General features: G+C 36.9%; 1 protein-coding gene across 6 annotated transcripts; it reads left to right on the top strand.

The window, feature by feature from the left end:
- The first annotated feature begins 244 nt into the window (after positions 1-244).
- Positions 245-27,250, top strand: LOC145067834 (alcohol dehydrogenase-like 7). 6 transcript variants are annotated; one of them, XM_079014870.1, is made up of 10 exons: positions 245-511; positions 646-782; positions 893-939; positions 1,204-1,529; positions 1,702-1,784; positions 1,942-2,017; positions 2,098-2,162; positions 2,365-2,460; positions 2,701-2,865; positions 27,112-27,250. In XM_079014870.1, the coding sequence occupies exons 1-10, from the start codon at positions 460-462 to the stop codon at positions 27,196-27,198; spliced, it is 1,134 nt and encodes a 377-aa protein (XP_078870996.1). In that variant the 5' UTR covers positions 245-459; the 3' UTR covers positions 27,199-27,250. The 6 variants fall into 6 exon arrangements, with proteins under 6 accessions (XP_078870996.1, XP_078870995.1, XP_078870997.1 ...); XM_079014869.1 differs by having other exon boundaries at positions 27,103-27,239; XM_079014871.1 differs by lacking the exon at positions 27,112-27,250 and adding an exon at positions 20,521-20,655 and having other exon boundaries at positions 246-511.
- Positions 27,251-27,459: the final 209 nt, after the last annotated feature.

Here is a 27,459-nt window from a genome sequence, read left to right as displayed (position 1 = left end):
AAACACCCCTTAACTGTTATTTGTCTTTTAATTAAAAAAATTCCCATCATTCCAAACAAAAAAAACAAGTTTTGTGTTTTTTAGTTGCATATTTTAAAGAAAATGGTTTTTTTAATAACACAATAATGACACGGTTCTTTTTTTATGCCAACATCATCATTGAAAGAAACAATTCTTGTTTTTTAGTCAAACCAACACTATAGAGATAGCTAATGGGAACTTCTATGATGCTAAAAACACTCTGGCACAAACAGTATTATTGATATATCTATATGATGAAATCAAACATATATGTTAGGTGATAATGATTGATAGATAAAAAGTAAACTAAACGGGCGTTGGTGGTGGGTGGTCCAACCTGTTTTTAGTGTCAACCACTATACAACTTCAGAATAGAATCCAAAACCACAACTCTTGTCTGTTCGTGTGAGGGAAAGAAACCAGTTCTTGCCGTTGATTATGGACGGAAAAAGGGCCAGCACCACCGCCGGAAAGCCCATCAAGTGCAGAGGTAATGTCGTCAATCTACTTTTAAGAGATATAAGTTCATGGTTTTGAATTCGAACCAAAAAAATCAGTTTCAAATGTGAAATTTCAAGTTTGATTTCTTCTCAAAAACTAATGAACTTCTGTGTCGTTTGGCAGCTGCGATTGCTAGGAAAGCAGGAGAGCCGCTGGTGATAGAGGAGGTGATAGTGGCCCCACCAAATCATCATGAAGTCCGAATCAAAATCATATGCACTTCTCTTTGTCATACTGATGTTACCTTTTGGAAACTGGAGGTAGATAGTTACTGATTTCAAAATCCAACGATGTTACATTTTTTTTTTTTTCAAATTTGAATCTGTCATGTGTTTTATTGATGTTAACTAACCACTGTTTTTTTTTGAAGCATCCTCCTGCTATTTTCCCCATAATACTTGGTCATGAAGCAGTAGGGTAAAATCTTGTGATCCATCTAATTAATTAATAATATGATCATTCTTGGTTTAAATATTATTTTGGACATTGGTTAATATATTTCTTTGTAATAGTATCCCAGTCTTATTTTCTTCAACATAAATGAAGTGTTTTACTGATGTTAACAAAAGAATTCCGACATTATCAAATACTTAAACTTGCAATTTTTATGGTTTGAAGGGAATGAAAAAATATATATATTTATATATGCAACTATAATCATTTTATTGTATTGCAATAAAGGGTAGTAGAGAGTGTAGGAGAAGGTGTACATGAAGTTGTTGAAGGAGACACTGTGATCCCAATATTTTTAGCCGATTGTGGTGAATGTAAAGATTGTTTATCCGCAAAAAGCAACCTATGTACAAATTTCCCTCCAAGACCTTCTCATGGAATGCAAAGAGATGAAACAAGCAGATTCACAGACATCAATGGAGACACTTTATACCATTTCTTGAATGTATCAAGTTTTACTGAGTACACAGTGATTGACATTGCTCATGTAACTAAAATTAATCCAACAATCCCAGCAAATCGAGCTTGCCTTTTAAGTTGTGGAGTATCAACTGGTATGTAAATATATATATATATATATATATATATATATATATATATATATATATATATATATATATATATATATATATATTATTCTTCTTAAAGTCGTTTGCTAATTACATGTTGATGATAATTGGTGATAAATATATAAAGTTTTTGTATTTATATATATATTTTTTTCAGGGGTAGGTGCTGCATGGAAAACAGCGAAAGTGGAAGCTGGAACAACAGTTGCTATATTTGGACTTGGTGCAATTGGGCTAGCAGTATGATTCCACTTAATTCATTTCAAGATTATTTTATTATAGTTGTATGAGTATTGTGATAGGAAAAAGTAAACCAGATAATATACAAAACTGATAACTTGATCATGGATTATTATATATACGTTTTTGTGATGTTTATGATCTTTATGTTTTATAGGTTGCTGAGGGAGCAAGGCTATGTGGAGCTAAGAGGATCATTGGTATTGATGTGAACCAAGATAAGTGTGAAATAGGTAATTTCTAATGTGAATCTTTATAACAATTATTTACTAAGTTGAGTGAGTTTCATATTGATATAGTGTTTTATTTACAGGAAAGAAATTTGGAGTAACTGATTTTGTGAACTCCAGTAACATTGGTGACAAAACTTTGAGCCAGGTAACTTAAACATGCACTTGGTTCCGAGTTCACTATAGTTTTATCTTCATTATACTAATTAAAAAGTAAAAAAAAAAATATATATATATATATATATATATATATATATATATATATATATATATATATATATATATATGTTTCATATTATTTTTAAGATGTTAATATGATTTTTGTAACATAGAGTTGTTGCTTGAAGTAGATAATTATTGAGATGACTGATGGGGGTGCTGACTATTGCTTCGAGTGCGTTGGTTTGACATCACTAGTGAATGAAGCTTATGCTTCTTGTAGAAAGGTCAATTCTATCTCTATCTTAAATATGATTATCTTTCAACAATATGATAATCCATTGTATATGGTTATATACCAATTTTATTTGTTTTCTATTTTGTGGTTTTCCATCATTTCTCCTTCGATAAATAGGACCCATGAAAATGTCAAATGGCCTACTACTGGCCTATATGATTTTTAATCATCTCCAACTCTAGTTTATGAACAAATTGAATTCTTTTTCATCTGTGAATGTAATCTTCAGGGATGGGGAAAAACAGTTATGGTGGGGATTGACCACCCTGGGGCCATGTTGACCTTGAGTTCTTTTGAGATACTTTACAGTGGGAAATCACTCATGGGATCGTTTTTTGGAGGTTTGAAACCAAAATCCGATATACATCTCCTCGAAAAACTCTATTTGGATAAGGTAACGGGAATCTTGCCTCTCTAGTTTTCCGTCTTTGACTTTTAAGGTCAAACCAAAGAGTTTTCATTTTATAGATTTATATGGGTAGCTGTCCTACAATGATGATTAAACCAACACAAGAAAATATAATAAGAAAAGAATATAATTAAACAACCAGAACTTAATGATTCGATGTGTATCCAGGAACTAAAACTGGATGAATTCGTGACACATGAGGTTAACTTTGATGACATCAACAAGGCTTTTGACTTGCTCCTTGTAGGGAAGAGCCTACGATGTGTGATTTATATGAACAAATAATCTAACTTCATTCGATGATGGATTTTTTTTTTCATTAGCTGTAAATGTATGTGTCATATGCAGCAACAAGATAACGATAATGTTAGCTTCCTCATTAACATTTCAAATAATGTAAGCGTTTGAAACATAGGGCCTTTTGAAATAGTATTGTCACCACTTAAAAAATAAATAATACAACAGTCTGACATCGGAAAACCATATTCTTAAAATATCCGAACTCCATAAATATTTGTAAATTATATAAGAGGGATGTTTAACAATTATCAAAGACAATACAAACAAGTAATATCTAACAATTCCAAGGCATCACCAAATAATTGACTAAATTATCTCTTATCTCCTCATCCACTATGGTAATAATCATAATCACATGTCACTTAAGGCATATGTATAAAAGTGTATTTTAGGCTTGAAAACTTGTTGAGATACACATAGGTATGACAACATATAAAATCAACATTTTACTACTAGAAAACAATGTGTTGCTATAGAAAATAGCTACGGAAAATTTCCGTAGGAAATTACCTATGAAAAACATACATAATATCTACGGAATGAGATGTACTAATTTAGTAACATGATAGATACGAAATAGCGACGGAAGTGAATCTGTAGTTATTTTATAGCTAATTACCTACAGAATAGCTACAGATTAGCGATGGAAGAAAATCGGTAGGTATTCCGTAGGTAGTTAGCTACGGATTACCGACAGAGGAAAATAGTTACGGAATATCAATGAATTTATTAATTTCCATTATTATTATTATTATTATTATTATTATTATTATTATTGTTGTTGTTGTTGTTAATATTATTATTTTTCATTAATATTCGTCTTAAAACTTTTTTTCTTGATCGTTTTTTTACATATTTAAGACACGAAAAATTAAAAAACATACTAAAAATAATATTTATAAACATAATGATAATATAATATAATGATAACGAATGTGTTTAACACACAAACGATTAAACGAAAAAAAAAACTATATTTAACATATCAATAATTTGAAATAATCTACGTTTAATGTATAAATAATGAAAAATGATTATAATAAGGGGCAATATGTACATTTGTATGTGTATGTATGTATTTATGTATGTCGTGGCGAATCTAGAACAAAATATCACGTGGTTCCCAAATTAAGTGAAGTCGATAAAAAAATCAACAACACTTGTGAGGGGTCGGGTCCTGCACGATTTAATGAAATATAACTAAAAAAACCGATCAGCCACCACCAATTAAAATTTAAAAAAAAAAAAAACCGACTGAAATATAATTGAAAATACCGAATGGTGGGATGTCAAGTCCACCAAGCAAATTACACCATTTGTTTGCAAATAAAACGTAATATAATGGTAAAAAGAGGGTATCGATCCTCGGGGAAATGGTTGTATTCAATCACCAATGCAATTTAAAAGAACTATTGTAAATAAACTAACTAACTACAATTAAACAAATTGGGGGGGGGGGGGGGGGGGGGGTGTTATGATTGTTTGAAAACTAAAAAACTTTAATAACTAAAAACTTGCAATTAAGCAAGAAAGTGAGATGCTCAAATATTAGAGAGAATTGGTAAACCAAGGTAATTCAACACAATGAACATTTGTGTGTTTATCATTAGGATTTAACATGAAACTTATCATTCATCCCAAATTGGTTATAGCAATCATGAAACATGATATGCCAAGATTTCTCATAGGTAGTATGGAGGTTGGGGAAGCTCACAACACACATTCTTAATCAAAATCAAAGATCCAATTGAAGCAATTGAACCCAATAAGTTGATTAGCCTTAAGAATAAAGAAATCCCCAATTCCTAGAGGATGTCAATGCTTACACATCCATAAAGGAGTTATGATTCATAAGCTAGAGATGATTTCTACCATCATAAAGCCCTTGTTCTAAGTAAATTCAATGACTCAATTCTAAACCAAAGAAATAAACCAATAATTGCTTATTAAAGTACCAAGCTCATGATCAAAGCACTAAACAAGCATAGGAAGTATGAACTAGAATCATAGACATAAGATAAATGATAAATAAGCATAAATCCTTCAAAAACCCACAAATATTCAGAGGTTTTAGCCAAGGTCTACCAAAATAGAGAGTTTAGCCACTCATGACAATAGAACAACAATCACAAAAGTCTAATTGTATAAAGAAACTACCAATAACTTGGAAAGATGAAAAGAAATGAGTCTTGAGCTTCAAAATCGCCTTCTCATGGTCTCCAATGGTGAAAAATCGAGAGTGTTGCTGATAGATCTGATCTCCCAAGGTTATGGTGTGCCAAATGACCAAAATGCCCAAAACTGGGCAGTTGCGCAGCTACTCGTGCGACGGAGATTCTACCCGCACAAGTGTTGTTGTAATGTTATTGGCTCCTCATTCCCCCGCTCTACCCTTCCATTACCAAAGATTTCTTTGGTCCCCTCCATATCCATGTGATTCAAACCAACCAATCATCATTTAGCTACAAAAATGGATGCTCCAAGCCCAAAATAAAAGTCCAAGATCCATCTTCACAAGCCCACTTCATCCAAGCCTTTAGCTTTTTAAGCTAAATTCTTCTTTGGTGGATCCGCCAAGCCCACTAATGCATCAAAAAGCCCACTAAGCCGAACTACAGTCAAACCGCAACCGCAATGAGCTCCAAAATCCTGCCAAATTCCTCATGCAAAAAGTCTCCGATACGATCCATGATAAAGAAAATAAAGAATATACAATGCAATACTAATAAAGAAAATAAAATAAGCTATCACCGAACAATTTAATGAAAAATTAGTTGATTATTAGTGCATTGATATCATTTTGTTTGATAAAAACTATCTATTATATTTAACCCTATATATTTAACAGCACAAATGCCCCCATATAACTTATTTTTTGCCCCTTGTAAAATGGGGTTTTAAGGCATTTTTTAGAAAAACAAACTCAAGGTAGGTCCTTTATTTTTTCTAAGGTAATTCCTAATTTTTGTGGCATATATATTATAAATGAAATTCAAATTTTAGGTAGGTCCTAGGACCTACCTTTTTATATGTTAGATACGCCCCTATATGTATGCATGTACGTGTATGTATGTATATGTATGTATATTTATGTATGTGTACGTACGTGTATGTGTGTATGTGTGTGTATATGTATGTATGTATGTATGTATATATATATATATATATGTATGTATGTATGTGTGTGCATATATTTTTATGTATGTATTTGCATGTGTATGTATTTAAATGTATGTAAGTGTGTGTGTGTATGTGTATGTGTGTGTATGTGTATGTGTATATGTATATGTATATGTATGTGTATGTATGTGTATGTATGTGTGTGTATCAAAAATCACAAGTATTAATAGAAATTACAATGTTAAACCATGAAACGAGTAATGGATCCCGAGGTGCACATACCTTTGTTAATGATATTAATAGCTATAAATTGATGAAAGTATAGATAAACATGTATAATAGAGGTGGAAAAAAACAAACCGAAAAAAGCGATGTTCAGTGCCCAAAAAATCGAAAATAAGAAAAATTTGTAGCTAATCCGTGGGTAATTACCTACAGATTTAGAAAGAATTTTGCATAGCTATTCCGTAGGTAAATAATAACATATTTTTCAGTTTGACTAAATTTTTTTTTATTTTGTTGTATAGATGATATGTTTATTTTTGAAAAATGATGTTTTTGTAATGTGTTAAGCACTTAGTATGTATTTGATGGTTTGTAGTTTAATGTAATGAATTTTTATTTCATTTTGGCCAATTTAATTTATTTTTTTAATTTATTGTTGTTTTTTTAAAAAAACATTTAGTGATTGAATACCTACGAAAAATTCGTTGCTAAGTTGGTCCGTAGATATCCCGCAGGAAAAAAATCAATTTTAGTTTAACCGACTCCGGTTGGTAATCCATAGGAAATCTGTAACTATTTATTACTGTAGCTATTCCGTAGGAAAAAATCGAACTTGAATCCCATCGGTCATCCGTAGCTATTTATTTTCGTAGCTATTCTGTATCTATTATACCTACGGAAAAAACCATAGGTATTCCGTAGCTAGTCCGCAACAAATCTATAGGTATAAATTTCTCACGGACATTTATGCTACAAGTATTTTTCTGTAGCAAATCCATAGGTATTACCTTATATCTACTGAATACCTACGGATTGTGCCGTAGCTATAGCTCTAGTTTTGTGGTAGTGTTTATATAAGTCTTTCAAAAACCCGTCCTTTTTTCACCGAAGTCAACATGATCAATTTTCAGCTAAATTCATCGTATGAAAAGTTTCATTTTCCCAAGATATATATAGAATATTATATATCTCAAACATTTGAAAGGCCATTGTATATAAAAAGAATGCAATGCAAGATACGTCCAATCCCCAAGTAACCCTATAACTCCTCATGAGTTCATCGTAAATACATGCATGATTAGGAGCACATGCAAGTGTGAAATTGGTTAATTGTTTTGATCATTAAGTGTGAAGGTTCTATTAGAGAAAGTTTATTAGGGATATTAAAGCGGCGAACTGAGCATTAAGGAATAATTTTTTATGATGAACTAAGTTGAAGCCCAGGCAAATGAATGCTAATTAAGGAAAATGCGCTAAAATGTGGAAATCGGTTAATTTGAATAATTACCATTTTCTTAGGTGTTAATTTGACTTAAGACGCTTAAGGTGTGATGATAAGTAGTACATTGTTATTTTTCATAGTTAATAACTTTCATTATGTTATATAAATATTGGATCTTATCTAATTGTTGGTCCTTATCTAAGGGTTATGCCGTATCTAATATGTAGGTCATATCTAAGTTACAATGTATGTGTTAAGTGAGAAAAATGGCAAAATAAGTCTTATGGTGGTCACATATGAATACAAGAAAGTTTGATGGCCAATGTGTGAAAAAAGAGAACTTGGTGAAAGCTTAAACCCTGACGGTTCCAGCAAAGACTCATGATGTCATGTGGTCTTGGTGTTCCTTCGCCAATTTCGTAAAAGGGATCACCTAAGGATGTTTTATAAGCCAGCTAAATTTGGATGAGGTTTTTGACCTTTGAAAATGAAGATTAATCACATGACTCCTTACAAAAAAAAAAAAAAAAAAAAAAAAAAAAAAAAAAAAAAAAAACGTTGATAATGTTTAAGTGTTGTAACATAGATTCTAATGATACATGTATTAGTGTATGTATTATTCTATATATTGTCCGTTTATGTATAGTCCAAATATACAGCCCATGTAGGGTGTGTATATATATATATATATATATATATATATATATATATATATATATATATATATATATATCAGTGTTACAGAAATCGGCCTTGACGGCCGATTAATCGCTAAGCGGCCTTCAACCGATTACGATTAGGATGCATGACGGAAATTAGTCAAAATCGGTCAAACTCGGGCTTGACGGTCATAGGCTGGAAATATTTAAAAAATTTAATTTTTTTAATTTTCAAATATTACACCAAAATTTTAAATTTTCAAAACTTTAAGTTTTCAAAATTTAACATCTTATACAAAAAATTTCAAATTTTCAAAATATCAAATTTTCAAAATTTAAAATGTAACGCTTGATCCATGTATGAATTAATTCTAATTATTTTTAAATATTGTAAGGAACTCGACGAGTTGGGAGGCTCCAACTCGACGAGTAGAAAGCTTTCCAGCCGGGTAGATTGGAGGACCTACTTGATGAGTTGGGGAGCCCCAACTCGACTAGTTGGCACTGGAAAGGAAAACCCTAATTTTTTGGGTATTGCACCCTATTTAAAGGACTTAACTCCTAGGGTTGGCCTCCTTACCAGTCTCTTTGCCTAGAGAAAACCCTAGAATCGCCTTCCTCCTTGTTCGTTGAGTTTTCGTGAGTGTTTGAGTGATTGTTTGAGATTTTTGAAAGGAGTGTTGAAGAAAGAAGTATCAAGCTTGGAGAAGAGATCTTGGATTCAGAAACTCTACATCAAAGGCTGCATCTTGTAGGTATAAAGTCATAACCTTGACATGTAGCTTATTACATCTCATCTTTTGTAGTTTTGGGCTTGGTTTTGGGAGTTTGGCTTGGATGTCCAAAGAAAAGAGGGTTCCAAAGGTTGAGGGTGTAGATCTGGCCTCTATAAGACCTCTAGAGGACTAAAGTTGCAAACTTAATAGCCTCCATGTCCCGTTGATGCAATATGTCCATTATGAAGCAAAAAATGAACCTTAGAGGGTGTTTACAAACGTAAAGTTGGAAACTTTACGTGATTAAACCACCTTAGGACCTCAGATCTGTAATATGGAATGTTGAAGCAAGGGTTAGAAGGTTAATGGGTCAAGACCCTACTCAAAGGAGCTAGGGTTTCGGTCTAAAGCTTATTGGATGATCTTTGGGGGTAAAGCTGTAAACTTTACCCTTCTAGACATCTCTATGAAGGGGAATTTGAAGTTTAGAGCCTTTGGATTCGAGAAGAGGGCTTAATTCATTAAGTGAGTTAACAGACTGAAGAACTCGACGAGTTCACAAGGCAACTCGACGAGTTGGATTAGAGTTGCCTCAATTCTGTTGGAAAACGGAGGAACTCGACGAGTTATAGGATAACTCGACGAGTTGGATTGCAACATCGCGATTCTAGCTTTGGGAAGGACTTGACGAGTTAGGTCAACTCAGAGCGTTGACTTTGACCTTGACCAGTGTTGACTTTTAAGGGGTTTGAAGGGTTGAGTTGTATCTAAGGAATTATTTATGACTAGGGAGGTGACAGAGCTGATATTCGGAGTTTGGACCTACTCAGCTACAATTTGCATTTGAGGTGAGTCTCCTCACCATACCAATGAGCTGAAGACACCAAGGCCGGCCCATTATGTGTTATATGGTATGCTAGTCGATATGTTGTATGTGATATGCTAGTTGTCTTTCTGATACTTACATGGAAGACCGCGGGGGAGCCCGTGGCAAATAGATGTCAGACCATGTGGGGAGCCCATGGCATTCCAGGTAAAGACCACAGGGGGAGCCCCTGGCAAATGGATGTCAAACCATGTGGGGGAGCGCATGGCATTCCAAGAAATACCATGCTGGAAGCCCATGAAACATAGGTATAATACCCTGGGGGAGCCCACAGCATCCTGGAGTAAGACCTTGGAGGGAGTACACGACATCCATATATGTTTGTATGCATGACTTGTATGGTTGATATGGGTAATATGATTATGTGGATTGTGTGGGGTATGCTATGGGGAACTCAGTAAGTGTTGGCTTATAGTTTGTCATGTAAGGTCAAACCTTGAAATATGATGATGTTTGAAATTAATCTTTCAGCATCAGCGCATATCTCAGCATCAGCATCAGCATTTCAGCAGCTCAGTGTATTTAGATTCATTCAGTGCATTGTAACAGATTTTGTATTTATCTTGTTTCCATACTTAGCGTAAATTAGTTAGCTGGCATATCCCTGATTTATAGGGATTGTCTAGAATAGTAGTATATAATCTTTTGTATCAATTTGTGAAAGTTACATCTTTCACAAACCCTAATAGCCGCTTTGTGCATACGATAATCTCTTTGTGAGATTATCTTTCTTAGTGAAAGTTTTTCTTTGTGAATCCTTATTTGTTCTTGTTCACTGTCATTGTTTGATAAATTGATTGATCTAAGGTCTTTTCAATTGGTATCAGAGCAGGTTTCTTTTATCAAACAAATGGCTTCATCTTCTTCTTCGTCAAAATCATCAAATCATCCTTCCGCTAAAATTCCTCCTTTTGATGAAACAAATTTTGCCATGTGGAAAATAAAGGCTCTATATGCTTTAGAGTCAGTAGATGAAGACATGTTGGACATCATCGAAAATGTTTCATTCGTCCCGATGTATCAGCCTCTGAAAAACAACGTTCCTGATGGTGCTATGAAGAAAACGCCTAGAGAAAACTGGACGGCAGATGACAAAAGAAAAAATGGTCTAGATGTTCGTGCTCGTGCTGCAATCAGCTATGCTTTGCCATACAATATTTTCGGGCTGGTTCAAAATTGCATCTCAGCAAAAGAGATGATGGATACTCTGACTGTATCTTTTGAAGGCACTGAAGAAGTCAAGGCTACTCAAATAAATGATCTTAACAGAAGGTATGAACACTTTTTTGCAAAGAAAGGTGAAACTTTGACTCAAACCTTTAACAGGTTCAATACTCTTGTTAATGATCTGCGGAGATTAGATCAGTTGAAGAATAGAACTGTTCTAGTGCAGAAGTTTTTGGATTCTCTGGGTGCAGGTTGGGAGAACCATGTTGATGTGCTGAAAAATAGTGAGAAGATCAACACTATGGACTTACAAAGTCTCTATGGAAACCTTCGATACTATGAGGAATCCAAGCTTCAGAGAAAGGAGCTGATGAAGGATTCTCAGCGTGAATCATCTGTAGCTTTGTTCTCAAACAAAAAGCTGGTGTCAGATTCAGACACTGAAAGCCATTCAGACACTGATTCCTCTAAAACTGACACTGATGATCTTGAAAAAGTTGTGGCTAGTGCAGCTTTGATTGTAAAGACTTTTGAGAAATCCGGCCGAAACTTCTCAAAGTTTCAGAAGAAGATGGGTGGAAAGTTTTCAAAAAGATCAGAAGCTGATAAAAAGCATGGTACTGATAAGAAAGGGAAAGCTCAGTGCTTTAACTATGGAAGCACTGATCATTTTGCAAAAGAATGTAAACAAAGAACCCAAAGCTCGGATGAATACTGGAAGCAGAAGTACAACAAGCTGATTGAGAAACTGAAAGCAGAGAACTTGGAACATAAAGTTCTTGTTGCTGAAGAAGAAAAATGGAAGATTGATGAGGAGTCATCAGATGATGAAGTCAAGTGTCTGATGGTAAAGATAGAAGACACTGATGTTTCTGAAAAAGGCACAAGTACATTTGATGCTGATATGTCTGATGCAGTTGAAAACTCCAGGAAGCACAACTCTGACTCTCCTTCAATGTATCAGGTCAAAAACTTTGTTTCCTATTCTATGAATGAAAAAATCAGAATGTTTGAGTATTTGGGTGTTATTAATTCTAAGAAGAATCAAACAATAAGAGATTTGCAAAATCAACTTGATCTTCTTAAAACTGAAATATCCATAAAAAATAACATTATTGACTCCACTCAAGAAAATCTTAAAATCACTAGTTTGTCAAACTCATCTTTGTCTGTTGAAATTGATAATGTTAAAAATCTTTTGGTCAAAGAACAAACTGTGCTTCAAACTTGGGCAAAATCTCACAAAAATGCTAATTATATTATTTCTGCTCAAATTCCACATTCATGTGAGAAATTCTTGGGGGTAATTTTGCAGAAGCTGAAAAGGTTTTTAAATCACAAGAAAAAGAATCTGAATTTTACTCCATGAATGAGATGAAAAACAGTTTCAAAAACAAGTTTGTCAGTAACTCCTTCATTAATCAGAGTCTAATTGATGAATACTATGTTACTAACTCTAATGGTGTCACTGAGTGCAATGTTGAAATTACCGGAATTGATCCAACCTCTTACCCTGCACATCTTGTAAGACCAACTCCTCTCACTGAGAATATTATTGCCTTCCTTATCTCTAATGGAGTGTTTCACGCTGTTCATGAACAACTTAAGAATTTTCCTGATTGCAATGCATTCGTGAATAAGTCCAAATCAGACACTGATGATAGCTCATCATCTATCAGTGATCATAATTTGTCTGACACTGAATTCAGTTGTGATTCAATGATAAACAAAAGGACACAAAGCTCTCTTGGTGAATCTTACAAGTCAAAATGTGTAAAGTTCATAAAATTGCTCACCAAGAAGAACTTTGGTACTAGAGTTTGTTACAGATGTGGTGATACCTCTCATAAGATCAGTGAATGTTCATTTGATAAATTATCTTTAAGAGCTGATAATATTAAAGTTAGAAATGAAAAATGGACTCTTAAGTCAAATTCTTTAAACTGTCTTCCTAAGGAGTGTTATAACCTATTATCAAATAACTTTGTGAATGACCCATCCTCGAATGGGTCAGTATGTTCTAACTAGTTTCTCAGCACTGCAGGGTCAGGAGCATCTTTGGTACTTAGATAGTGGTTGCTCAAGACATATGATAGGATCCAAGTCTCTCCTGGAATATTATGTCAAGAAAACTGGTCCTGCAGTTACATACGGAGACAATGGAAAGGGGTTCACTAAAGGATATGGAAATATCAAGTGCAATAATGTAGTTTTTCAAGACGTTTCATATGTAAAGGGTCTCAAACACAATCTAATCTCAATCAGTCAATTGTGTGATGCTGACTATAAAGTTCACTTTACAAAGAAGGAAGGAAAAGTTGTCAACACTGACAAGAACATCATACTTTCAGCAAGTAGAAAAGATGATATATATGTTCTTGATATGTTCTCTTGTGACAAGGTGCTGATGCAATGCTTCTTTACAAAGTCTCAAACCAATCTCAGCTGGACTTGGCACAAAAGGTTTTCTCATATGAACTTCAAGAATCTATCCAAAATATCCAATCAAGATCTAGTTAGAGGTCTCCCAAAATTCAGCGTTGTTAAAGACAAGATGTGCTCAGCTTGTGAACAAGGAAAACAAACTAAGTCATCTTTCAAACCCAAGTCATGTTCCAGTATATCTGTTCCTCTTCATTTACTCCACATGGACTTGTTCGGACCTATTCCTGTCTGTTCTCTAGGTGGAAACAAGTATACTCTAGTGGTTGTGGATGAGTTCACTCGATTTACATGGGTGGTTTTCCTAAAGAAGAAGAGTCATGCTGCACAAGAAATTATCTCACTGATTCGTAAAAATGAGACACTGACAGGTCTCAAAGTTAAGCAGCTAAGAAGTGATCGTGGCACTGAGTTCCGGAATTCAAATCTTGAAGAATTTTGTGATCATAAAGGGATTGGGCAAAACTTCTCAGCTCCTCGTACTCCTCAACAAAATGGAGTTGCTGAACGAAGAAATAGAACACTGATTGAGGCAGGAAGGACCTTAATGATTCATGCTGGTCTTCCTATGTCGTTTTGGGCTGAAGCTGTCAATACAGCGTGCTTTACTCAGAATCGATCTCTAATTCACAGGATGCACAAGAAGACACCATATGAAATGCTGAAAGGTCGAAAGCCAGACGTATCTTTTTTTTCAAGTGTTCAGATGTATTTGCTATATTCTTAATCAGCGTGACCCAAGATCAAAATTTGAACCTAAGGCTGACAAAGGTATTTTTGTTGGGTACTCATCTATTTCAAAGGCTTTTCGTGTTTTTCATATGAACAGGCAGTGCATTGAAGAATCCATTCATGTGAAGTTTGATGAGGAATCATATACTGATGAAAAAGTCACTCATTTTTCCTCTATCTTTCAAGAGCTTCTCTCTTGCCCATATGATGAAGTTCCTCATGCTGAAGATGAAGCTATTATTTCTGATTCTATCGTTTCAGTTTCAAGTTCCTTGAATCAAGATACTGCAACCAGATCATCAATTAATTCGTTAGGTGCTGATGAAACCCGTGAAGATGAAGATTCTCCTGCAACTAATAACTCATCAGTGTCAAATTCATTGGAATCAGCATCAGTTTCTGAACATCGATATCACCCTGTTGATCAAATTATTGGGAACATTCATGATGGTGTCCGAACCAGATCTCGTGTATCTAATAATTTATGCATGTATGTTAATTTCGTTTCAATGATCTTACCTGACAAGATACACTCAGCTCTTCAAGATGCTGACTGGATTAAAGCCATGCAAGAAGAACTGAATGAGTTTGAAAGGCACAAGGTTTGGACTCTTGTTCCAAGACCATGAGGAAAGACCATCACCGGAACTCGCTGGGTCTATCGCAACAAGGTTGATAAAGATGGAATCATTACTTGCAACAAGGCAAGGCTTGTCGCTCAAGGGTTTACTCAAATTGAATCCATCGACTACGGGGAAACCTTTGCTCCAGTTGCTCGCATTGAAGCAATCAGACTGTTTCTCGCATATGCATCCTACATGAATTTCATTGTTTATCAGATGGATGTGAAAACAACATTTCTTCATGGTGTGTTAGAAGAAGAAGTATTCCTTAATCAGCCCCTGGCTTCGTTGACAAAGATCATCCGAATTATGTGTATCGATTAGACAAAGCTGTTTATGGACTGAAGCAAGCACCCAGGGCTTGGTATGAGACGCTGACAACGTATCTTCTTGAAAATGGATACAGACGAGGAGCAATCGACAATACTCTCTTCATAAAAAACAAAGGCTCAGACATGATTCTTGTTCAAATCTATGTCGATGACATCATTTTTGGTTCTCCAAATGAGAAACTGAGCAAGGAATTTGCAGAGATCATGTCTCAAAGGTTCGAAATGAGCATGATGGGGAAGATGACCTTTTTCTTAGGTCTTGAAGTTCAGCAACAAAGATCAGGTATTTCTATCTGCCAAAGTAAATATATTTCTGACCTGCTAGTTAAGTATTCTCTCAGTGACTGCAAACCAGCCTCTACTCCAGTGTCCAAGACTGATAAGATGCACGCTGATCCAACTGGCACTGATGTCAATCACTCTCTGTATCGAGGAATGATTGGACCTCTTTTGTATCTCACGGCAAGTCGTCCTGATATCATGTTTGGAACCATTCTCTGTGCTCGATTCCAAGCTAATCCCAAGGAATCCCATCTCATGGCCGTCAAACGTATTTTTCGATACTTGAAAGGGACTCAGAACTTAGCACTGTGGTATCCTTGCGACTCAGCATTTGAACTTTTTAGATACACTGATTCAGACTATGCAGGATGCAACTTAGACAAAAAGAGTACGTCAGGTGGATGTCATTTCCTTGGAAATCGTCTCATCAGCTGGTCTAGCAAGAAGCAAACATCAGTAGCCATCTCGACTGCAGAAGCTGAATATGTTGCAGCTGGGAGATGTTGTGCTCAGCTCTTATGGATTCAAAATCAGCTTCTAGACTATGGGATCAAGTTCTCAAAGACTCCCATATATTGTGATAACACCAGTGCCATTCAAATCACACAAAACCCTGTTCAGCACTCAAAGACGAAACATATCGAAATCAGACATCACTTCATCAGAGATAATGTTGAGAAGGGCAAGGTTGTTCTTGAACATGTCAAGACCTCAGAAAAATTAGTTGATATCTTCACCAAGGCACTGGATTCTCAAACAACTGCTTACATTATTGGAGAACTTGGAATGATTACTTTGTAATCAATTTTGCTGATTAATTTTTGCTAATGTTTGGTATTGTCTTATAAGCTGATGTACATTGTGCTGATGATGACATGCTGGTGATATTTGCATACTGAGTACTTGGTTTGATCTCCTATCTTTCTCTCTTCTTCAACTCTTCTAAACTAAAGTTGAATGATTCACTGTATTAAACCATACACTGATAACAACTTGAAACTATTTGCCGATGGTTAGATCAAAAACACCAAGATCTATCACACGCAACTATCTCTTCTTACCAATCTTACACTGATTCCGTGATTCAGTGTGACAAAACACACGCTGATGAGAATCTAACAATCTTTGCCGATGGTTAGATCAAAACACCAAGATCTATCACACGCAACTATCTCTTCTTACCAATCTTACACTGATTCCGTGATTCAGTGTGACAAAACACACACTGATGAGAATTTAACAATCTTTGCCGATGGTTAGACCAAAACACCAAGGTTTATCACACGCAACAATCCTCTCTTTACCTTCTTCTCATTCAGTATCTAATGATTCAGTAAGATAAACCACTCACTGATAAAGACACAACACTCTGTGCCGATGGTTAGATAATACAACTAGTATCTATCACACGCACCAACCTACTTGCTAGCCTTAATCAAGCAAGTTGTACTTTGAATTGACGGAGACCCATCCTCAGCATGTAACTTTTGAGACACTGATCTCAGCGCTTCCGCAGACACTGATTGTCGTTTCATCTTCTGTCCAACGGCTCTTTTTCTTTACCCAACGGCTATTTTTTGATTTGACAGGTTGTTACCATACGCAGTTATTTTTGAAGAAGATAATCATTGCCTTTTAAAAACCCGTTTAGTTCCATATTTAAACCTCTTTCCACCCCTATTTCAAACTTTCCTTCCACAATTTAAAGTTCCTTCGCTTATATTCAAAACCCTAGAATCCTAAAACTCCTTCATGGCGGCATCTCTATTCACTTTCTCATCTACTTAAAGAAGGGTAATCCCTGCCCCAAACTCTCCTCCTCTTCCAATATACATCAAAGCCACCAACGTTGTTTTCAACCCTGATATTCCAGATGTTCATCGAGGTCTTGGACTTGATGATTTCGTTAATTTCTTAGCCTCATGCCGCCTCTGATACGCCATCAGTGACATTCCATCAGAGTTCTTCCCTGAACAAGTTTGTGAGTTCTACTACACCGCAACTGTCAATGATGAAAACAATGTCATCACCGGGACGATTGGCCGTGGAAGACACTCTGTCTTTATTACTGTTGAATTCCTCAGTGCCGCACTCAGGCTACCAATCTTTAAGCCCTTCTCTGAACTTCCTCCTATTGAACGCTGTCGACGTCTATTCGATCAACTAGGATATGATCACTCAAAGGCTGGTGCTCGATCAGCTCTTATTCTGCGTCAATGTATGACCCCAGGATGGAAATTCTTCACTGGTGCTCTGTGCAAATGTGTGGGTCATAAGTCTCGAAGTGGTGATCAACTGAGCACTTATGAGCAACAAGTTGTCTGCTCACTTCTTCTCAATAAAAGACTTGATTATGGGGGTTTATTCTTTGATCAACTTGTTCAACTTCTTCGTGCAAATGTACGCGCTGATCACGTTTCCTTTCCATGCTGGATTGCTCTTGTGCTCGATAAATTCTTTGCTACAGATTACTTCTCACACCCTAGAAATCCCATCCAATGCCCTCGCATGTCAATTCGAGTGTATCAAGATGATCCGTTGGATACTGACATCGGCATCTCTGATAGGATGAGAGAATGGATTGCAAATCCATACACTGTTCCTTCACTCACCGCTGATACTGATGAAGGAGCTGATGGTAACCATGCAGATCATGCCAGTCAAGAGGCTGAACCGCATGATGGTGGTAATTTCTCCCCTCAACTTTCTCATCATACAGTCTCTGCCACTGAGAAAGTTCTCTCCGCTCAAGAGGAACCACTGATTCAGGGGGAGCAACCATTTCAGGGGGAGCACCCATCTCAGGGGGAGCATCCCTCCCAGGGGGAGAATCTACCCAAGGGGGACCAACCTTCTCAGGGGATGCAACCACACTCACAAGCAGCTCCAGGTACTTCATTCCTTCAAATTCCGGCCTCAACATTTAATGAACTTCTGACACTGACTCGGGACATGAGTCAGCGTCTTCTACGCATTGAGGCTGATGTTCATCAGCTAAAGGAAGTTCTCTTGCATACTCCTTCCTCTAGCCCCCAAACTGATGATGCTCAAAAAGGGGGAGATACTGATACTGATGATAATGCTGATGATGATGATAATGTTGATGATGATGATAATGTTGATGATGATTCAAAAGAGAGAGACACCGAACATGTTGACAACACCTTTGTTCAGACTGAATCACCAAAGTTGTAACGTCCGTAGATCAGGGCTAGTCAACTTAGAGACAATAAGCGTCAAAAATGACTTTTTGATGGAAGATTATCTAGAAGGATTAATCTTAACCAAGTTGTAGTATATGTCACGAGGTTTCCGTGCATATAAAGAACGCCAAAATCCGAGTTATAACGAAGAAGTTATGACCTGTCGAAGTTTCGCGACAGAACCGGCACGACACAGCGCGACGTAAAAAGTGAATTTACGTTGGAGCGATATTTAGCCTTAGCGATCTAAACGAGAATCGAAGATCTTGTTGTTAGTAGCGAAACGACGAAAATTTAGGCGAGAACGGACGTCAAACGAAGAAGTTATGAATTTATAACGAAGTTTTTCTGTCGCGGCCTATTAAAAATAAATAATAAAAATAAAGTCGAAATTAGCCGACGGAGTCTAAACGAAAGTTGTAGAACGTAGTCTCACCTTCGCGTGGATATAAAGAACGTCGAAAACCGAGTTCGTATGAAGAAGATATGAATTTCCGAAGTTTATTAATCATTTTGTATTTAAATTTAAATGGAAATTCAGAAGCATTATCCGAAGCGAGTCACCGGTCTGATCCGAGGTATGCCCCGCGTCTGATCCGAGGTACGCCCCGCGTACTCCGAAGGTGTCGACATCGCAACAAGTGGCTTCGGATACGTAAGCAGTGACGTTTCTCGGACCAGTACGCCCCGCGTACTGGCGTACGCCCCGCATACGTGCGAGACTCAGCCCCTATAAAAGGCTTGCGAGGGCAGCCGAGAGTTTTGTTCATTTCTTCTCTTCTCTCTCCCGTTTTGCATCGTCTTGCGTGCCAGAAATACCCCGAAGCCCTGATATTATTCTCGAGCCCCGAGGCAAGTCCCGAGATCCCGAAGATCCCGAGAAGTGCGATTCCCGAGTCGAAGCTCTGCCCGTGAGAAGTTCGATTTTTGTAGAGATCTTCCAGATCTGCTGAGGATTTCTACTTCTGCAAGTCGTAGTGCTGTCCGATCATTTCTGATCAAGTGAGTGTATACTACCTTTCATAAACACGATAATAATACAAGTATGGTTTGAGTGTATTAAGTATATTGTTGTTTAGATGTGTGGGTGTGTAGTTAGTTTCTTCTAACACATGAATATGAAGTATTTGCTATGAAATACGTGCTATGTGTTTATATGTTATTTGTCTATTTGAGATGGGCATGGAAATTGGAGTTTTATACAGGTGTTAAATGATTTAAACTGTGTAAGTATTTATATCTACAAAATTTTTGGGTAGAACATAGGTAGATGGAAATTGTTGGTGACTATGGAGTTAGCGCCTATTGTATAAACTTTGGCGACGATGTGACTTCGTGCCTATTTGATGAACCTTGGCGACTATGGAGTTAGCGCACGTTGAGTAAACTTTGGCGACTATGGAGTTAGCGCTTGTTGAGTAAACCTTGGCGACTATGGAGTTAGCGCTTGTTAAGTGAACCTTGGTGACTATGGAGTTAGCACCAGATAACTATGGATTTAGTACTTGATAAGTAAGCTTTGGCAGAAATGGAATTCATGCCAAATTTCTTACGAATGAATGAATGAAGGATAGTTGATTCTTAGGGTAAAACCTTAAGAAGATAATGGGGATGGGTAATTGGGTTGATTGTTTGCTGATTAAATATAATAATTATATTATTGTGGGTTGAAAACCCTATATGCTCACCAGGCTCCCAAGCCTGACCCACTCAGTTTTCTTTTCATTACAGGTAATGGCACAAGGGTATAAGTTGGCGGACTTGACGAGAGATTTTGGATTATAGATCAGTAGTTATAAATAACTATTGTAAGGTCTATTTTATATTGTTTATGCTTTTGGTCTGTATCGAACATGACATCCCAAGGTTTTATTATTTAATGAAAATACATTCTCTTTGAGAAATGTCTGGATAAATGGTTATCATATTTTTGTTTTTGGGAACAAATTCCGCAACAGTTTCCTTTAAACGATTACTCTGATTTAAAAAAAAACAAAGCATAAACAAATCGGTCTTTTCTGGCCGTGAAATTGGGGATGTCACAGTTGGTATCAGAGCATTAGTTTAAGCGAACTAGGAATATGGATTTATTTCTAGACTTAAACTTAGGATGCTAAGCGATGATTGTGAGTTGAGTGTGTCCATTATATTTTAGGTATTACACCTAAATTGACACAAGCACTAGTTTATTTTAGGAGCGGTCCCTAAAATGCTTTTATGTGCTAAATGTTATATGTTGCCATATATGATATTATTTGTTCGGATCTATGGTCTGTTGCCGACCGGATCTAGAAACCTTATGTGTGTAGGATTCTAAGCGTACGTCTACGATATTAGAGCTAGCATGTAAACGTTTCGGAGTGATAAGGATGATTTGAATATCTATCGTGAATAAGGATCTAATTTCACCTTATTCGGTGTATAGATCAGAATGACAAGAACCAGGAGTAGAGCTGGAAACGTGAATGAAAACAGGAATCAACCACTTGTGGTTGAGCGAGTGGTTGTGGTAGCAGCAACACCTGAACCAATCACAATGGCTGGAGTGCGAACCATGATTCAGGCCATGATGGCTGAACAAAAGGAGGAAATGAGACAATTGTTTCTGAACAATAGGAGTGAACCCTCAATACCAGTTGAACAGCTTGAGCTGAATGAGGGGCAGTCAGAAGAAGGGAACAATAGTGGGACCATTGGTCAAGCCAACCCACCAATAGTTCATCGACACAATCATGATGGAGGCAATGATGGACGTGGATGCAAGTACAAGGATTTCATGGCATCCAAACCACCATGTCTTTCTGGGAGCCCGACACCGGTGCAAGTCATGGACTGGATCTCCGAGATGGAGACAATGTTTGAAAGTTGTGAGTGTAGCAACAGACAGAAGACCGCTCTTGCAATCCCTCTGTTAAAATCTGGAGTACTGAGCTGGTGGAAGTTACTGGCTGGTTCGATGCCCAAGGGGGAAGCTAGCAAGATGTCTTGGGAAGAGTTCGTGGTGCAACTGAAAATGCAATACTGCTCTGAGCAAGATCTCCTGGAAATCAACAATGAGTTCCAGAATCTGAAGAAAGGAAAATTGAGCGTCACTGAATACGCTACGAGCTTTACGGAGAAGATGAAGCTTATTCCATACCTAATTCCAACTGAACTTTCCAAGGTCAACAAGTTTTCCAGTGGATTACCAGCGGACTTTGGTCCGATAGTCAAGCAAGCAACCACTATGAAAGCCGCCATCTGGGCAGCCAAGAATGTTGAGACCCAAATAAAAGAAAAGGGTCTGGAAAGAGCTGAAGTTGGAGAGAAAAGGAAGCGTGAAGGATCTTCAATAATCGACAAAGAAAGCAAATTCTCTAAATCTGGGGGAAGAGATGAAGCTAAGTGGTGTGAGAAGTGTAAGAAGAAACACTTTGGGAAATGTAGCGAGGAGATGACTTGTTACAAATGTGGGAAGACAGGGCACTACGCCAACAAGTGCACACCCATCAAGAAGGTGTGCTATAGATGTAACGAAGAAGGGCATATTTCTAAAGAATGCCCAAAGAAAAACACACCTCCATAGCCAAGGGCATTCAACATGTTCCTCAATGAAGCAGAAAAAGATGGGAGGATTAAAAGATGAAGACTTCATATTAATATATAAAGTCTGTATCGAGAAGCATAGCCTGTTAGAGGCATAGTATAGGGTGAACTTGAACTTTTGTGTAATAGTTTCAAGAATTAATATAAACCCTGGTTTTGTTATCTGATGTGTTGAATGATTATATGATTTATGTATGGTGACTTGGTTAACTGTGAGACAATGCTTGGGACGAGTATGAGTAGGTGTGAATGGTAGTAGAGATCTATACTACCGGAAGCACAGGACTCACGCTTGGATCATGGGAAGTCACAAGGTTACCAAGAAACTTGTAATTGAGTTCGTTTTTATTCAAGTATGTCGTTACCATTGTTTTGGTAATGACTAAAAAGATGACTGATATTCTGACCCTAGTGGTCATATCAAATTGAGTCCGACTACGATGAGTTTGTTACGTGGTTCAGAGAACCGAGTTCGATGTAGCATTTGACTTAATTCATAAGATTGAAATCAATGCGATCGATGGCATCGCGCTCGTTGTTAAGGAAGCTTGTAGCTAGAAATGCTGCATATAAAAAAATGTGATTATATCACATTAGAATATGAAGGAAGGTATATTCCATTCTGGAATTTGACTCTAAGAGACTTGAGTTTAAGCATTCATCATACGATGAGAGGTCATTAGATCACGACCCATCGGTCTGTTACAATAGATAAGGGAATGTACTTATCCTAAGAAGAAGAAGGAGTCCTCAAAAAGGATTTATTTTATAACTCGAAGGTTATGATTGAAAGTCCAACATAGTACGAAGAGCAGATGCAGGATTGAGCATCAAGGCTATTACTTAGGATGGAGAGATAACGTATGGAGTCATTATACGAATCCTGTTTCGTTGATGATTCCGGGATGTAATCATCCTAAGGGGGAGATAATTGTAACGTTCGTAGATCAGGGCTAGTCAACTTAGAGACAATAAGCGTCAAAAATGACTTTTTGATGGAAGATTATCTAGAAGGATTAATCTTAACCAAGTTGTAGTATATGTCACGAGGTTTCCGTGCATATAAAGAACGCCAAAATCCGAGTTATAACGAAGAAGTTATGACCTGTCGAAGTTTCGCGACAGAACCGGCACGACACAGCGCGACGTAAAAAGTGAATTTACGTTGGAGCGATATTTAGCCTTAGCGATCTAAACGAGAATCGAAGATCTTGTTGTTAGTAGCGAAACGACGAAAAGTTAGGCGAGAACGGACGTCAAACGAAGAAGTTATGAATTTATAACGAAGTTTTTCTGTCGCGGCCTATTAAAAATAAATAATAAAAATAAAGTCGAAAATAGCCAACGGAGTCTAAACGAAAGTTGTAGAGCGTAGTCTCACCTTCGCGTGGATATAAAGAACGTCAAAAACGGAGTTCGTATGAAGAAGATATGAATTTCCGAAGTTTATTAATCATTTTGTATTTAAATTTAATTGGAAATTCGGAAGCATTATCCGAAGCGAGTCACCGGTCTGATCCGAGGTACGCCCCGCGTACTCCGAAGGTGTCGACATCGCAGCAAGTGGCTTCGGATACGTAAGCAGTGACGTTTCTCGGACCAGTACGCCCCGCGTACGTGCGAGACTCAGCCCCTATAAAAGGCTTGCGAGGGTAGCCGAGAGTTTTGTTCATTTCTTCTCTTCTCTATCCCTTTTTGCATCGTTTTGCGTGCCAGAAATACCCCGAAGCCCCGGTATTATTATCGAGCCCCGAGGCAAGTCCCGAGATCCCGAAGATCCCGAGAAGTGCGGTTCCCGAGTCGAAGCTCTGCCTGCGAGAAGTTCGATTTTTGTAGAGATCTTCCAGATCTGCTGAGGATTTCTACTTCTGCAAGTCGTAGTGCTGTCCGATCATTTCTGATCAAGTGAGTGTATACTACCTTTCATAAACACGATAATAATACAAGTATGGTTTGAGTGTATTAAGTATATTGTTGTTTAGATGTGTGGGTGTGTAGTTAGTTTCTTCTAACACATGAATATGAAGTATTTGCTATGAAATACGTGCTATGTGTTTATATGTTATTTGTCTATTTGAGATGGGCATGGAAATTGGAGTTTTATATAGGTGTTAAATGATTTAAACTGTGTAAGTATTTATATCTACAAAATTTTTGGGTAGAACATAGGTAGATGGAAATTGTTGGTGACTATGGAGTTAGCGCCTATTGTATAAACTTTGGCGACGATGTGACTTCGTGCCTATTTGATGAACCTTGGCGACTATGGAGTTAGCGCACGTTGAGTAAACTTTGGCGACTATAGAGTTAGCGCTTGTTGAGTAAACCTTGGCGACTATGGAGTTAGCGCTTGTTAAGTGAACCTTGGTGACTATGGAGTTAGCACCAGATAACTATGGATTTAGTACTTGATAAGTAAGCTTTGGCAGAAATGGAATTCATGCCAAATTTCTTACGAATGAATGAATGAAGGATAGTTGATTCTTAGGGTAAAACCTTAAGAAGATAATGGGGATGGGTAATTGGGTTGATTGTTTGCTGATTAAATATAATAATTATATTATTGTGGGTTGAAAACCCTATATGCTCACCAGGCTCCCAAGCCTGACCCACTCAGTTTTCTTTTCATTACAGGTAATGGCACAAGGGTATAAGTTGGCGGACTTGACGAGAGATTTTGGATTATAGATCAGTAGTTATAAATAACTATTGTAAGGTCTATTTTATATTGTTTATGCTTTTGGTCTGTATCGAACATGACATCCCAAGGTTTTATTATTTAATGAAAATACATTCTCTTTGAGAAATGTCTGGATAAATGGTTATCATATTTTTGTTTTTGGGAACAAATTCCGCAACAGTTTCCTTTAAACGATTACTCTGATTTAAAAAAAACAAAGCATAAACAAATCGGTCTTTTCTGGCCGTGAAATTGGGGATGTCACAAAAGCCGATGGATGAGTCTGACTCTGCGGAGCCTAATAGTCCAGCAGCTACTGAAAAGCTTGGTGAAGATAGTGAGCATGATGATGAACAAGATAATGAATGTCAAATACTAGATATGAACTTCATTGATCCCTTTATTCTAGTCCAAGAAGAAGATTCAGATGATCTTGATAATGAATCTCAAAGGCCAGACATGAAATTCGTTGATCCCATTGTTGATTCCATTATTCCGGTCCAAGGAGAAGATTCAGACGTTGCTAGTGAAGATTCTCATCCGCTATATCGCAAGCGCAAGGCAGCAGATACTGACTTGGCTTCTTCACACACTGATACTTCTTTGTCTTGCAAGAAACCCAAGTCCATTGTCAGTATATCAAACTTGGCGGCTGAATGGAACATGTCTCCTGATCAAGTTAAACAAATTCTTGATGAAGCCAATTAAGCTCAGCTTCTAAAGAACATTGCTCAAGCTGATGAATCACTCATTCAGCATAAACTTCAGGCCAGAGTATCTTTTGAAGCTCAGATGCAGAAATTCTTGGAATTTCAGTCCAAATCTCAATCCTCTCAGCCTCCTCCTAGCAGCAGTAAGCCTAAGACTGATAGTGTTCTAGACAGGATTGATCGAAAGAGGTTTGAAGATGTTCTTAGACGACGAGTGTGTAGTGATAAAATCATCAAAGTTAAAGCTTCCAAACCACGCAATGAGAAAATTCTTACGTTGCTGATTACTCGTCAGGGTCCACAACATTCATACATTGAAGTTGTCAAGAGGGATGAGCTGATCAAATATGGATATTCTGAATGGATGGAATTACTTGAATTAGCATCCAAGCAAACCTCAGCTCACTCCTCTGAACTGACATGTGCTCTTCATCTGCTGATCAAGAAATTTCAGCGTTTGGATCTTGTTCCTAAAGAACGACCACAGCATCAAGGACAAAGTTCATCTGTTCCTAGAATTCGAAGAACCAGATTTCAAGTTGACAGTGAAGATATGTTGGTTCTAAACTTTGGTGCTGGTGGAATAAACAACTCTCTTCCTATCGGTGTTGATCCAGTTCAACATAAATTTATCTCAGTTCCTGAACACGGGATGTTCTATCTCGACAAAAACAGAAAAATGTGTTTTCAGCGAACTGCTGAGATTCCAAGGGCTCCAACCACTCATCTCGTTGGATTAAGGCAAATGTGCATGAGTCATCAAGATCTCTCCGGAGAGTTTCACATCCTTATTGCTATGGAGCTGCTGAATAGAAGACAGGAGTTGCTGGATAGTCCTTACTAGCCAGTAAAAATAGAAGCTGAGCTGAGTATGAAGAGTTCTTGTCCAGAGGTGTTCTAATTTAGTTGGTTTTGAACATCATCATATTGGGGGAGATTGTAAGGTCAAACCTTGAAATATGATGATGTTTGAAATTAATCTTTCAGCATCAGCGCATATCTCAGCATCAGCATCAGCATTTCAGCAGCTCAGTGTATTTAGATTCATTCAGTGCATTGTAACAGATTTTGTATTTATCTTGTTTCCATAGTTAGCGTAAATTAGTTAGCTGGCATATCCCTGATTTATAGGGATTGTCTAGAATAGTAGTATATAATCTTTTGTATCAGTTTGTGAAAGTTACATCTTTCACAAACCCTAATAGCCGCTTTGTGCATACGATAATCTCTTTGTGAGATTATCTTTCTTAGTGAAAGTTTTTCTTTGTGAATCCTTATTTGTTCTTGTTCACTGTCATTGTTTGATAAATTGATTGATCTAAGGTCTTTTCATGTCAGTTGTTTCAGGTACTTCAAGATCTAAGGGCAAGAGCCCGGTGTGATGACGCGTCATGCACTCTTTGGCGTTTTATTAGGGACACTCTGATATTATGAATAACTTGTTTGATGTTATCGATTTTGAAAAAAAAATGTGATTGGAATTTTATATTTTATGGAAATGATTTCGTTACATAAAAATGAAATTTTTTTATTGGAAATTTGGGTTGTTACAAGTTGGTATCAGAGCCTTGGTTTGAGGGATTCGGGTATACTCTCGGGTGTGTCAGAACTCAAACTGAGGAATTTATATTATAAGTTGTTGCCACAAAAACTTCAAATTTTACACCACCACCAATAACAACAAGCTTGAAATTA

This window comes from Lactuca serriola, chromosome 8 (genome assembly GCF_051521515.1).
Source record: "Lactuca serriola cultivar US96UC23 chromosome 8, Lser_US96UC23_V15, whole genome shotgun sequence".
NCBI lineage: Eukaryota > Viridiplantae > Streptophyta > Magnoliopsida > Asterales > Asteraceae > Lactuca > Lactuca serriola.
This window is presented reverse-complemented; position numbering and strand designations above follow the sequence as displayed.

Coding starts and splice junctions, on each gene's coding strand:
- LOC145067834 (XM_079014868.1), top strand. CDS start 460: ATGGACGGAAAAAGGGCCAGCACCACCGCCGGAAAGCCCATCAAGTGC. Junction 512..645: donor AAAGCCCATCAAGTGCAGAG/GTAATGTCGTCA, acceptor GTCGTTTGGCAG/CTGCGATTGCTAGGAAAGCA. Junction 2,461..2,700: donor CTTATGCTTCTTGTAGAAAG/GTCAATTCTATC, acceptor TGTAATCTTCAG/GGATGGGGAAAAACAGTTAT.